This window comes from Pantherophis guttatus, chromosome 1 (genome assembly GCF_059756535.1).
Source record: "Pantherophis guttatus breed Tessera chromosome 1, ASM5975653v1, whole genome shotgun sequence".
Lineage (NCBI taxonomy): Eukaryota > Metazoa > Chordata > Lepidosauria > Squamata > Colubridae > Pantherophis > Pantherophis guttatus.
The window spans coordinates 67806602-67821890 of NC_142063.1; the positions used below are offsets into that span (position 1 = coordinate 67806602).

At 39.2% G+C, this 15289-nt stretch overlaps 1 protein-coding gene across 3 annotated transcripts; it reads left to right on the forward strand.

Annotated features, from left to right (window-relative positions):
- Positions 1-3: 3 nt before the first annotated feature.
- On the forward strand, positions 4-12288 carry ZFYVE19 (zinc finger FYVE-type containing 19). Of its 3 annotated transcripts, none has more exons than XM_034417835.3 (12): positions 4-140; positions 973-1121; positions 2754-2875; positions 3364-3417; positions 4636-4796; positions 5402-5547; positions 5762-5876; positions 7055-7261; positions 9681-9754; positions 10063-10158; positions 11418-11572; positions 11920-12288. In XM_034417835.3, the coding sequence occupies exons 2-12, from the start codon at positions 1068-1070 to the stop codon at positions 11990-11992; spliced, it is 1257 nt and encodes a 418-aa protein (XP_034273726.2). In that variant the 5' UTR covers positions 4-140; positions 973-1067; the 3' UTR covers positions 11993-12288. The 3 variants fall into 3 exon arrangements, with proteins under 3 accessions (XP_034273726.2, XP_034273729.2, XP_034273728.2); XM_034417838.3 differs by having other exon boundaries at positions 11-140; positions 7058-7261; XM_034417837.3 differs by having other exon boundaries at positions 132-366.
- The last annotated feature ends 3001 nt before the right edge of the window (positions 12289-15289 follow it).

The window sequence follows — 15289 nt, forward strand, 5'->3', positions numbered from 1 at the left end:
ATCGTCGAAACCCCAGCAAGCGCTGCGTCAGGGATTGTGGGCGGGGAAGAGTCTCTAGGAAATGTAGTTACAGAACAGTACCGTATTGTATTGCATGTCACCCGCTTAGACCCCTCCCACCCCCGGGTCGTAGAAGGACTGTAAGTATATACCTGGTCGTCGCTTGCGGCAAAAGGAGCAGTAGGCAGACTTTGAAAAAGGCAGAGAAGGCCTGCTGGATTAGACTAGACTAGAGTATCAGATTATCAAGCTAGATTAGCCTTCCTTTCATAAAGTTTCCTTAATCTTTTCTTTTCTTTTTTGTAAGCATCTTGGGGTAACCTTCCCCGATCCAATGCCTTCCTGATGTGTTGTATTGCAACTCGGGTAATTCCCAGTGTGATTGTAGTTTTCCATACCTAGCTGCACACAGTGGGGATTTGGTCTGCATCTTTAAAGGGTGACAGGGGTGGGGGGTGCTGATTTATTTCCCTAATTCACCATGGTGGTCAATGAAGAAAGGAAGGGAGAGAGAGAAAAAAAATGTCCAAAAGTAAAAATGTATCTTTTCAAAATAGTTAATGTAACGATTATAAATGATTTCCCCCCTTTCAATACAATTTTGTGCTGTTTTGTTCTGTTGTGAATAGAATCTACTTTTTGGAAGAGACTGTTGTACCTTGATCTGCTATGGGTCTGCTTCTGAACATTGTAAAGATAAAATGAATTACAGGAATTGTTCCAGTTAAGAATTAGGGAATTTAGGATTAACACATTTGAAAGATACTGGGTTGGGAAAGCCTAATCTTTGAATTTTTGTTTCTTTCTCCATGATTTTAATTGTTATTAGGTAACCAAATGTATAGTATGTTTTTTTTTTATTATGAAAGCAAAACCAAGTACCGCTGTCACCTCTTTAGTAGATTATGTTTTCATTGAATCATTATCAGCATGTTATACTTCACTCTTATTCTTTGTTCTATCTCTGAAAAGCGAACCATGGGATAGCTGCTTGCAGATAAAATAGAATCACATTGTCCCCACTAATATTTTTTGTGAAAACTCTAAGAACCAACTCAGCTGGCATCATGGATAAGAGGTGTTATGGCTGTGCATCAAAGTTTACTGTCTTCAAGAAACAGGCAAGTTTTTCTTCACTACTCAGTGTCAGCACTTGCAGAAACTGAACTTGATAAATCTGTGTTGAGAGAAATGCGATCTCATACAGTAAAATGTGAAATTCTCTTCTGGTAGAATTCATTCAGATTTCATGTTTCAGATTCATGCTTCTTTTGGTTCCCATAATCAGTTTTAGATATATTAATATTTCTAGTTACTTTAATATTTTACACTTTATTTGTTTTTATGGATTTTTTGGTCCTCTATACTGCCCAGAGTCTGTTGGAGTTGGGCAGCTATAACAAATTTGAATTAATAAATAAAGGATGGTTGCTAAGCAAGTCTCTGCCTTTCAGTTTCAGTTATTTGATTGTTTTGTTTTTCTATAATAAAATAACCAATAAGGGATCTTTCCTTAAAAGGTCCCAGTAGATGGTTCTGGTTTCATTTTGAAGAGTGATCTGTCTATTTTGATGCACAGTGAGTGGATAATTCACATAAAATGAATTAAATAGGTTATGTGAAATACAATGATAAACACATACATTAATGCTAAAATATACACAGAGAAAAATGTGTGATGCTGATGCATGATTCCATGTCATCGTACGTTACATGGTTGAAAATGACTTAGATTTTGAGAAGTGTTTGAAAGCATATTAAGAAGTTATCCGGTAAATATCAATGTTTTATCTGCCAGTGTATCACTGATGATGTTTTATCCATCTTAAAACTGGGTGGGAGGAACTCATAAATGGTGGGGGGAAATAATTTAAATAATAGCATATGACACCAACTTCTTCCTAAGGAAAATATGAAAAGACTTCTTCCAAAAAATGTCTAAGTCTTGGGGAATTTTGATTAGCTAATGATCACTATAGTATATGCTGTGGCAGCTAAACTCTTTTGTTTTCCTTACTCTTTATTGTTTGCATTGCTGTTTTGATTAACTGTTTCAATATTTCTTGCCATTACTTGTTTTAAAAAAAAAATAGTAGGACATGAACAGAATAAAATAAATGTTATAGTATACAAGTGTTATATTCCATGCTCTTGCATGTCAGACGTGTGCTTTGAAGGAGCCTGGAGGAAAAAAACCCTTTGTTTTCATATTGGCTTTCTACAATAAGAGAACTCAGTTTCAAGATGGCTTGCTTGCTTATTTGTTTATTTATTATAGCTGTCCATCTCACTTTTACATGGTCTAGGCAGTTTACAATAAATCAAAATAAAATGTAAAATACACAATATAAAAAATAAAAGTAAAACATATAGCAGTCGGGCATAATCTAACCAATCACCCACACAACCAGGAAATGAGCTCTAACCCATGCCCAGGGCCCCTGACTCGGGCACAAAGACCCATATTTTCTTCCTTAGCCAGCCAGGAGTGATGTGAATGTAACATAAGGTCGTATCGGTCCATAAGGTCATATCGGTCCAGTAGTATTGGATACGACTGTTTGGCCTGATCACTTTCTCAGGCCAAACAGGATCAAACTCTCCTCAGGTAACCAAGCTAGACCCACCCCCAGTAACCACCACAATATGGAAGTATCTCCCTTACGCATCTTATATAAGAAGGAACCTTCCAGTCGTCCTGCAGCAGTCTGATTAGTGTGCTTTCCTCCATTGATTTTTTTCTCCCCTCTCAGTATGGTTGCAAGGGTTGTGGTCGAGGATTTTGCTCAAGCTGCCTTGGATTCAGTGCCACTGTTCCTCGTTGTGGGGACACTCAGCAGAAGGTTTGCAAGCAGTGCCATGGAGAATTAACAAGGTAAGAACAGAACTGAATTCTGATCCAAATGATGGATTGACAAAATTACAGAGTTCAATCAACTCAAGCGAGTTGCCACTTTAGCATTCTGTGTATTAGCTGAAATCCACACAATCGTTTTGGAAATGTACCACCATATTCCTTATTCTACAATGCTAAAAGATTTTTTTCTGGGTGATGAATTCTGGCATTAAGCTTATTGGCTCAGAGTTTCTCTCTCCTTTTGGGGGGTTTGTATAAGATCTATCAACTTTCATGACACCTAAAGTGCCTGACTATGTTTCACATAAGAATGTAGACAGGGTTGTGCTATATACAATACTAATGCGCTATAAATATATTTATTTTGCACATATTCTGACTTCCAAGTGTTAGAGGGATAGATTCAGCCAAATAAAACATTGGTAATTAGTCCCAAATCGGCTTATACATTTTAGAGTGTAGCAGTTTTAGCCTCTATTTTATGTCATTCTTATTTTTCTTTTCAGCGCACCATCTCAGTCAAATTCAGCTAGATGGTCTCCACCAGAGAACTATAAGAAGTGAGTTCCAATAATCACAAAATTAGTTTTGCTTCATGATCTTTATATATTTGTAAAGCAAAGTGTATGTATGTGTTATGATGAATCACCAGTGGCCTTAGCCATTTAATAGCCATTTTTAAAATATCTTTACTTGTTGCAGGATTTGAATTCCTTATATTAACAATCCAAAAAAATGTCATTTCTTCCTCAGAATAACTAGAGCAGGACTTTTCAACAATTTTCTCACTATAGATCTTAGTTTAAAAAAAATTCCAAGAACCCGTGATCAAGAAGCAAGCACCAGAGATACAAAAATTGGCAATAATATGAAAAACTAAGAATAATATGCTTACCCTGAGGGGTCTATATCTAGGATATGTATGACTATGACAGTTTAATATTGTGATGCTGAAAAATTGTGCATTAAAATCACTATTTGTGATATCACCTAGAAAGAAACTGGTTAGGAATGCTTAACTGAAGTCACTTGAGCACCTGTATTTTGCCAGTCTGCCTTTGTAAATGCAGTTCTCATGTATATTTACTCCCTCCCACTCTCCGTCTAAAATAACAATAGCAATACAGGAAACAGTACTTTTATAAACAAACAACTGTTTCAGCCCTAAACAAAATTAAACCAACTGGCAGCAGAGCAGAGTTTAACAACTAAGAGATTTCAGCATAAGAGTAAAATTTTTAACTATGGCCAATCTATACTTCCAGGATAATGAGGGTATCAAAAGTGATTGCCTGATATAATCTTCCTCTGAACTTCCGTGATGATATGGTGGTGCAGTGGTTAGAATGCAGTATTGCAGGTTAACTCTGCCCACAATCAGGAGTTTGATCCTGACCGGCTCAAGGTTGACTCAGCCTTCCATCCTTCCGAGGTCAGTAAAATGAGGACCCAGATTGTTGAGGGCAATAGGCTGACATTGTAAACGCTCAAAGCGTGCTGTAAAGCATTATGGAGCGGTATATAATTATAAGTGCAATTGCTATTGCTATCTGTAAGGACTGATCCATTCACTTGTGCTTGTAGGTGCTGGATGAGTCAGTGCTGTTTTATTTCAGTGAAACATGTGGATGAACTTGGCAAACATCTCTCTGTGTCTTGCAAGGCTCACATGTAATTGGTCACTTGATGCCCCAGTGATTAAACTATGTGTATGTGAATCAAGTCTTAGAGGAGCATTTCTGATAACCCATTAATTCACACAGGATTTGTTTTTGCAGGCGGATTGCAGCTCTTGAAGCTAAGCAGAACCAGACGCAGAGCCCTCAGAAGGGCTTGGTGAAATCTCAGAGTCAGACAGACTCCAGATATCGAGGGTTCTCAAAAGAGGATAAGATTCTAATAGAGAGACTGGAGAGGCTCAAGAAGGCAGCAAGGCCTAGTGAGTTGCTCATATTTTCATGCTGGGTTCTGCTGCAGATAGAACATAAATCAGAATTCAAGAACATAATTCTTAATGTTCAGATTATACATGCAAACAGAGAAGCTGTCTGACTTACACTCTTGAAACAGTTTCGAAAAGAAGGCAACGTGAGCGTCAATGCCTCGATTTTTGTTTCCGTAATAGATTAACATTGAGCATGTGAAATTAGATACATATATTCTCTCTCTCCCCCCCCCTTAAATTTTAGTTTACAAGTGCTTAATGTTGGGTCGTTGCTATTCTCTTAGTTGACATTTCGTTCTGCAGATGTTTTATTACTGGACTGAGTAACATCATCAGTGTAGAGGGAGTGGAGAGAACAATGCAGTAATTTTTTTGTTCACAGGAAAAAGATTAGGTGTCCTTTTCTGAGCAACTTGCTATTTAACAGAGATGATTTTTGATGGGTGCATGGTGAGGCCAATATTGACAGTTCCATAACCCTGAATCAACACTGCCAGTTTCTAAAATGTGCCATTTTGCCATTGATTTATATGTATGGAAATAGTTTTATGCTTCTTTTGGTCACTATTAACAAATAAATCTGCTTTTAAATTGCACAGAGTCTATTCCATCCCAGGCGGAGATAGAATCTAGGCTGGCGGCACTGAAAGTAGACTCTGGAAGATCCATTCCGACAACCCAAGAGATGGAGGACCGTTTGGCAGCCTTGCAAGGCAGAACACTTCCATCTGCAGCCCCCAGACCTGTAAGCTACATTGCTTAAAAACAGACCTTTCCCAGAGTTTTTCTAGCCAGACAAAATGGTTGAAAATTACCTGGCTGTTTTGATTTGCTCCCAGATTGCAATGTTTAAATGGGACAGAAAAGAAAATCATTGATCTATGGGCAGTCGTTATTTTAACTGTATTTAATTTAGCTTAATTAAATGTAATTACCTGTACCTTTCTTGTTTGGGTCAGGTATACCAGGTCTCCAACAGCAAGACCCAAGTGGAGCAGGCAGATGACCTGCTGAACCAGATGGCTGAAGAAGTCACCATTGATGAGAGTGGAGGATTCACAATTAAACCTCAAGGTTTCTCTTTAGCTTTAATATGGATTCTTATTTTTGACGTAGAAATGGAAGCAAGTAGGTCCTGAAATCTCATGCAACAAAGTGACCCTCCCCCAATTACTGTTCTTGATCAAAAGGTTGCAAAGGTGGCCCTTCCAGAGTTCTTGCATTGCTTCCAAACCCTCCTCCTGAGCATCCAGTTCAATTTTGATGAAGAATTGCCACTAAAATTCTATAGTTTCTATTTGTCTTCAGCTTTTGTTGAGCTAATGTCACTATTTATTAATGGAAGAATAACTGTCTGTTCAGTCTCTGCTATAAGACATCCAGCAAAAAAATAATCTACCATCTTGTGCTCCATTATCAAAGAGCACTTCACTGTCAAAAACTTTTCCTAAAGTTCATCTGAAATTTGCATTTTCCTAACATGGTTATTATTTGGTACTTGCATTCAGGGAAGGTAGAGAGTTGATTATTACTTTCTTCTGCGTGTGACACCCTGTCAGATATTTGAAAAGAGCTATCATATTAATATTGTTATCCCCAATCAAGGCAAAATCTTTCTGTAGGCTATAGGGCAGTGCTAGCTAATCTTGTTGTTGCGTGCCAAAAGTGTGGCCTGTTTTTTGGTCCCAGGAGGCTGCAGGGAGGCCTGCTAGGCCCAAAATGGGCCATTGGGGGGGGGCACACCACACCCCCATGCTACGCCCCCTAGGTATGCATGCACAAACCACGCCCCCCAGGCATGTGCGCACATCTCCTGCATGCGCCCGCCCCGCGCATGCGTGGCAGACACCCAAAAATCAGCTGGCTGGCGGGAGGTGCATGCGCGCATGCGGGATAAAGCTGAGCTGGGCAACGGCTCATGTGCCCACAGAGAGGGCTCCGCATACCACCTGTGGCACGCATACCATAGGTTCACCCTCACGGCCCTAGGGAGTCTTGTTTCCTGCCTTGTTTGACACAGCCTTTTTGAGTGCTGAGTGCAGACAGGATGAAACCCATTAGATCAAAGGCTGACTGAAGATTTAAAAAAAAACACTACTCAAAACTGAATGAATAAACTGATTCCAGTATGATTACACTGTGGCATAATTAAGAGTGTTTAGACTGTTGATGTTTTTTATTTTTGGCAAATTACTGTAACGGCTAAGTGACTGTGGTGCAGCTGTGAATTCACTAGGTTTTTGCTGTTTCAGAAGTGAGGACACAGAACTGGAATGATTTAAACCAAACAGATGGCACTGCAGGCATTTCTGATCTGTCTCTCAGGCAGTTGGAGGAGGAGAAAACTAAATTATTGGCACAGGCTGCTGCTGAACTCAGGGAGGAGAACACCAGGGAGGAAAAGATTTTGGAAGTGGCCAAGAGATTGGCAGTTTTGAAAGGCAAAGATCCTGAGACAGGTACAGTATGTTACAAAAAGTATTCAGGTCAGCTCAGGAAGACTTCAGTTTATTTGACAACAAATCTTGGTTAACTAATAGGAAAAGGTTCTCAAAAGAACTTCTATTTCCTGGTGCTAGGATTTTGGTTCATTTAAAAGCAGACAACTAATAGGGATTGATAGCTGGGAAGAGATGTTAACGGAAATACTTCGTTTGTTTCACAAGCAAAGCTGTGAAACCAAAGCTCTCTTTGTTTCAGTGGGCTAGATACAAACAGGGTACATTCATGGGGTTTCTCCAAGCCTGGCACCAGCATATGGCACAGCTGAGCAGCTGATGGGCCATTGGGTTCTTTTGTTTTTGCTTTTCAAGATTTGGGCTATGATTTCTGCAGTCATCCTGATGAAGTATCAGTCTGGGGCACAGTGATCATTGTGGCACAACTGATTGGTTCACTGATGTTGTTGTCTGAAGGATACGTCTATAGGACTTCCAGATGTGAGGTTCTGACATTGGGTTAATCCAGAAAAGCTGGCTGGGGAATTCTGGGAGTTGAAGTCCTCCGGGCTTAAAGTTGCCAAGGTTGGAGACCCCTGCTCCACAGGAGGTTTTGTAGAGGCCTCCTCCACTTTAAAGTTTATTCATTTTTAAAACTCAAGTATACTTTTTTAAAAATAGCTTCACTTCAGTATTAACCCCTAGTATTGCTCATGGCATATCAACAACACACTAGCACACTCATGTCTCTCACGAAGCCAAAGAACTAAAGAAAACTGAAGCTGGCCCTTTTCTTTTAGTAGAAACCTAATATGTAGAAATCAGCGTATGAAGATTTTTTTATTATTATTAATCATAATCATAAGTTTATTTGTCAAGCATATATAAGATAACAGGTAAAAGTATAAACATAATTTGAATATATGAAAAGAGCAAGTAAAAAGAAATATTAGGACAGGGACGTAGGCACGCTGGTGCACTTATGCACGCCCCTTACAGACCTCTTAGAAATGGGGTGAGGTCAATGATAGACAGTTTAAAGTTAAAGTTTTGGGGGTTAGGGTTAGGGAAGAAACTACAGAGTCAGGTAGTGCATTCCAGGCATTGACTACTCTGTTACTGAAGTCATATTTTCTGCAATCAAGTTTGGAGCGGTTTACCTTAAGTTTGTATCTATTATTTGCTCATGTATTGTTGTAGTTGAAGCTGAAGTAATTGTTGCCAGGAAGGACGTTGTGGCAGATAATTTTATGTACTATGCTTAGGTCAGACTGAAGTCAGCGTAGTTCTAAGTTGTCTAAGCCCAAAATTTGGAGTCTGGTGGCATAAAGTATTTTATTGTGGTTAGAGGAATGGAGGACTCTTCTCGTAAAATATCTCTGGACTCTCTCGATTGTATTTATGTCCGATATGCAGTGCGGGTTCCAGACAGATGAGCTGTATTCAAGAATTGGTCTAGCAAATGTTTTGTATGCTCTAGTTAGTAGTACAACATTACCAGAGAAAAAGCTACGTAAGATTAGGTTAACAACTCTTAATGCCTTTTTGGCAATGATGTTACAGTGGGCTCTGGCACCTAGATCTTTAGAAATGAGTACTCCAAGGTCCTTGCCAAAGTGAGGGTCATCTACAAGGTCATGTCCATCTAATTTGTAGTTTATGTTTTGATTTTTAATACAGATTTGATTTAATACAGAGCTACAATTAATTGTGATATTGCAGGTAAACTGCTGCGAGTGGCACATGTACATTGAGCTGCCAGCATTAATAGGTTAGATTAGCACTGGCAATTGAAAAAACACAAACCTCTGGTGCTTAGAAATCGCACTGGCTTTGAGAAGGTAGTGTCAGAAGTGATGTACAGCTCTGAATCCTTCCAGAAAGAGAACATAACACAACACATTTGAGGATGGATGAGAACAGATCAATTACTGAGGAGAAAAGAATGTTTTTGAGAAAAGGACCAAGGAGAACAAAGATGAGGAGGATGGCCTACTGGCTGCCCTGAGACTCAAGAATATGTGTATCACAGGATGGGATGGCGATTACTTGAGGATCTTTCAGGACCTTTCAAATCAGAACAGATAGACCAGTGTTTCTCAACCTTGGTAGCTTGAAGATGGGGGTGGACTTCAACTCCCAGAATCCCCCAGCCAGCAGCGCTGGCTGGGGGATTCTGGGAGTTGAAGTCCACCCATCTTCAAGCTTCCAAGGTTGAGAAATACTGGGATAGATGTTGGGCTGTCACTTATTCTCTCTTCTGCTTTATAAGGACTTGAAAGATTAAAGGTCAAATGAATCCCACTATATGGTATAATTTATGGAAGGCAGGATGTTGTACAGCATGATCTGTGAGTGTTTGCGGTAACTTGAAATGATGAAAAGCTACCTTTATGAAATCATTACTATATCTTTAGTTTTATTTTTCTTTCTTCAACAGTTACCTTGGATGATTATAAACTCCCTAATAGTGATGAAGAAGAGGAGGAAGCCATCCAGAGAGTTTTGAAACAGGTCTCTTGCAGCTGACGTTACTTCTGCAGAATTAATCTGATACCTTTTACTTCACACCCAGCCTGGTTTTTCCCCGTGTATTAACCTTTTTAACCTTCTGAGTGGGTTCAGAAGATAAAATGTGGATTTGTAAGTTTTGTAGCTGAGTAAGGGTTTGAAATGCTTATTTAGATAGACGGTTGCTAAACTGAAAATTAAGAGAATAGAAGGAAGCAGCCTTTGAAGGTACTTATTCCTTGAAAGAGAGATGAACGACAAATAAATTTAATAAATAAGTTTATTGTATATTTTATTTTTTTTGTTACCAGCTTACTGAAGAAGCAGCTCTGGATGAAGCAAGCGGCTTCAATATTTCCCCAAATCAGTCTGCAACTGTGCAGTCAAATTCCACTGAGAAAACGAAGGTGAGCAACACCCCTGGATACACGCATGCACGGCATTGTGAAGCTTGCATCTTCAGGACTGCAACTAAAGGCCAACAGATCACTCAAACTGTGTTCCCTTAGGATTATCAACTGTTCCCAGATGCCAGGCCAAAGGGCAAACACCTCTGGACTTTATCCAGAAGCTGAAAGACAAATACTTGCCCCAGGGTCAACTTGCCCCAAGCTTAATACTTACCCATCATTTTGCACAGGGCTGGCCAGTTTCTATACAGAATTGGCAGCAGCTTGCCAGGTTTGGATAGTAGGGTTTTTTTTTTTTTTTCATTTGATTTATATGCCGGCCTTCTCCGGAGACTCAGGGTGGCTTACAATGCATTAAGCAATAGCCTTCATCCTTTTGTATATTTTTATACAAAGTCAGCTTATTGCCCCCACAAACTGGGTCCTCAATTTACCTACCTTAGAAAGGATGGAAGGCTGAGTCAACCTTGAGCCTAGCGAGATTCGAACCTGCAGTAATTGCAGATAGCTGATGTTAAATTACAGAGCTCTGTCTGTTGAGCTATCCAGGCTCCTTTGATGTTCATGTTCATGTTCATGTAAGCACGGGAAAGTGAATGAGAATACATTCTTGAATTGTCAGGCTTTAAAAACAGGTATATTTCAGTTATCCAAAGAATTATTATAGGTATTTTAGTAATCCTTCAATTGCATTGGATAGAGGCTATGTAGAAGAGATGCAAGCCTTGAATCAGGGCATTCTGACTCAGAATGCTCACTGCTTTTCCTGTCTTAAGTTATCCAACCTGGGTATTTGCTTAGCAATTGTACATTCAAAATACTTTAGGCCAGAATCTTAACACCGTATTCAACCTACTTCTGAGTAGGTAAACATAGCATTAGAAAGCAGAGTTCCTGAACTCTGGTGTTCTGTCTTCTTTCCTCTGACTTTGGGTTCTCAGCTTATACCCTCTAAGTGCCCAGTTCATCTTTCTCCTTCCTACCATTTGATCTCTTGTCCCTTAGATACATACATAATGCATTTATTTTTAAATGGAATAAATGTGAAATGACAACATCTTGTAAAATGTCCACTGATGTTACACAAATAGCTACTTCAGAGATACATTTTGGGTTCCATTGATGAATAGATTTAGAGGAAATGTATGGAAGAAGACAGTGATGCCTATTTCCACACCTGTCCTTTAAAACCAGGAGGAACTCGTTAACTATGGATTTTCCATAATGTGGTTGCATTTGTGTATCTCCTCCATTAGGCACAAGCTCCAGTTGTTGCTAAACATCTAATCTGCCCTGCCAAAACACCAAACAGCGATGAGGAAGAATTACCCTGGTGCTGTATCTGCAATGAAGATGCCACTGTGCGCTGCCACAGCTGTGATGATGACCTCTATTGCCAGCGCTGCTTCAGGTAACAGGCAAAGTGTCATTGGGTAAGGCACAAGTTCCCTTGCTATTTCTTTAGGACACAGAAAGACTGAAGCAAACCTCTTGAGCTGAAGACACCATCAGTGAATCAGCATAATTGGCAGATTATATAGTGTTAAAGCTACAGACCCTGGGCCTTGGATCCCATGAGGAATCCCCTTTTGGGTAGCAGCCTCCTGCAGCACTAAAATGGTTTTCCCAAAAGAAAATACTTTCATACGTCTGTCTTGTATGTCAAAACTTGGTCACTTTATTTATAGTACCCGACTCTCCTGATTGACAGAACCAACTTATGCTCAACATTGGCTACATTTCCTGTTTTGGTTTTAGGGAAAGCCATGATGAGTATGATTGGAAGGAGCACAGAACATCTGGCTATGGTCCTCCCCACCAGCAAAAATGAGCCCAAAGAGCAGGATGGGAAAGGTTTGAAAAAGGCATCGGCCAGAAATGTTTTCCACTGTGCATCAGCTGGGCCACAAAAATCAACTCTGGAATACTGAGGAAGGGCAAACATATACTTGGCGAGAACAAGCAGTTGCAATGAAGTTAAATGAGACACTGAAGCTGGTTTGTTTTGTGAATAAGCCATGGAGAGTGATACGGTTAAATAAGAAGGTTATTGTGCTCCTGAGGACTATGATTAGTGGAAAAATATAATATGAATATTTAAAAAGATAATAAAAGATACGAATAAAATAGTGCATTGAATTTGTACTCTGTTTCTCTGTTACAAAAAAAAAAATAGAACCTTATATTTCTGATTATTAGCAGCATCAAAAAAATTTAAGTCACTTTAAAAATTATGTATTGTCCTCAGAAAAAGCCTATTGCTTTAGGCAGTCCATGGACATTCCTGAGGCTGCCTAAGTGGATTGAGGTTCACATCATGTACATTCCAGTATGCCTCCCATTGTGGCTCTTACCAAAAATCATGAAGTGTTTGGGGTTTTACAGGATATGGAAAAATCTTTGCAGAGACCAAGCGAAATGGTCAGTGAAGGTACCATTTCAGGTTGATATCTGTAGAAGGGCTTCTGTTACCTTATGTTGATCTCATAACTCAACTATGCCCATTCACTAATTTTTCCTTTAATTATACCAATTGTCTGTTGAAATGCACCTGGGGCAAGGCGATTGATTGAAATGTGGGTGCTTAAGAAACTGAAATTGAGACTTCTCAGATACTTCATTCCTGAGACATGATTTTTTTCATTTCAGGTATATGTCATTCCTCTCCTCACTGTCAGACTTCACTAGAATTGTTCCTCCTGGAGCACCTGGTGGAGAGAATTGTGTCCACTTGCCTTTCTCCTCCAGGTTTCAGGCATCAGGAGGAATGAACAACTAGCTACCATGTTTCCCTGAAAATAAGACTGGGTCTTATATTAATTTTTGCTTCAAAAGACATATTAGGGTTTTCAGATTAGGTCTTGTTTTGGGGGGAATACGGTACTAAATGTGTCTGTTTGGCTGGCAATCTTAACGAGTTTATTTGGGAGGGGTAGGTCTTATATTATGAACATCCTGAAAAATCATGCTAGGGCTTATTTTCCAGTTAAGTCTTATTTTCGGGGGAACACGGTATTAATTCAGCCCACTGCTATCTCACTGATGTTCAATGTTAGCCTTATGCTACTAGCACAATATATGGGATGGGGAGGCAGCCAAGATGGCTTTTGATATCCTTCCAAATTTTCTTGACAACCATAAACCTCACATTGCTGTAGTTGTTTCCTCATCTTGTCATCTCTTCTATATGAGAGATTCTTTCTGTAAGTATAGCTTATAGAACAGAATGGGATATATGTTTTGTTAGTGATTTGTTCCTTGTTTTTGTTCTGCTCCAGCTATGGAACCCAAGAAATGTAGCACACACAAAACTCCGAACAACTCTGTTTACAACAAACACAGTCTTTTTCAAATGCAGGCTATTACTAAAAATGTCCTTAACAGCCTGCCAGAAATTCCAAAGATTAGATAAAGGCTTACAATAGTTGGTAATTTGCCCAGAAACCAGGTTTGCAAGGAAAATTCACTCTCAAATGCTCAATGAACGACCGGACGAACACACATTATTTCCTGCAACGTTTGCCAGCTGTGTGCAAACTTAAATAGGCTAAGGGAGTGGCCAATTAGCCCCAAGCCTTACTCTCAAGGAGACCTCCTCCTGAGTAACCACTCCTACCTTTTGGCAGCTCTGCGTGTTGGTGCATTGAGAAGAGGCTCCTCCACTTCACTCTCTTCACTTGAAGGAGCCTCTGGAGGATCTGAAGGCCCTGGCTGAATCTCTGCCTCTGGCACCACATCTTCTTCAGCCTCCTCGCTGTCTGACTCGAGCCCCGGCTGCACAGGTTGCTGGCGCGACACCAACCTCCTCGTCGTCAGGATCAGCCACAATCCGCGCAGACCGCTGGCGGGCCACAACAGTTTTAAACTTGGGAATCAACAAATTATCTCCATTTAGTGTATGACTTCCAATCTAAAATGCACTTTCAATTTAAAGAATTAAATTAAGTCATTCTTTTTCATTTTATTTAAATTTCATTATTTAATCTATTTTTAAATTTTCTTTATCTCCTCCCATCTTGTGATAAGGTCTTCAGTATGTTCCTCAAAGGTTAAAGTAGCCCTTAAAATGGATAGTTAAATGACAATCACACAAAATAATAAATGAGTTTACGTTCTCCTTTATTGTTCTGCTTTTCTCCAAATTAACTTAATCTTGAATACATGAAACCATATGGCCAAATTATTCTATATATCTGAATTTAGGGCAATAAAACGACTTTTCTTTCCAGATTGACAGCTCTGTAGAAACTGAATTTATCTGTTTTAAGAAGTTAAGATTGTGTTAAGCAACTTAAAAGGCTAACAAACCTCACCCCTCTACTCTGGCATTAATTTATATCTATCAATAGCTGATCTTGTAATAATGTCCTCACTGAAACTTTTGTCCTTTGCACAAAGCACTTAGGTGAATTAAAGGACAACCTTCTATGCCAAGTCATGAATTTGGCAAGAATCTCAATGCAATCAGATATGAACAGACAAATTGTCCCAGGTTCTATGGTAATTGCAGGATAAATAATGCAGTAATGCCTGCACAATTTCTAGCATTGTAGCAATGTACGTATTACCAGGTTTGAATACCTTCCAAAGGTACAATAAATACTTCAAAAGGCAGCAAGTTTTAAGAGTCACATAAAAATGGCAAAGATTTAATTGATGGTTCTGTATTGGGAAATAATGGCAACTTTTTATAATGCTTGTGGAAACTATTTTGAAAGTTAATCATTTACTTACACATTTAAGCACATTACAACACTAAAAGTACCGTACATCACAAAGATGAAGTCAATGAGCAAATCATTGAAATCCCCCAGGAAACCAATAAATAAACCTTCAAAAGAATCAACAATAATTACACTGGATTTTGGAAAAATCACTCAGTTATGGATTGATATTAAAATATAACAAAATTCACAAGGGAAGAGCAAACCAACAACACTGCTGTTCCTGGGTATCCTCAAAAACAGAGGCAATGATGGCAAATTAGAAACACAATTGTAAAATTGCTCACACCAACCAAGTGTTCTACCAAAGTAACAACCCAACTTCCCATAAAAGAAGCTATGCAAGAACACTAAACAAGCACAAACACACTGCAGCAACCCTGAACGTCAGCAAAAAGAAATAG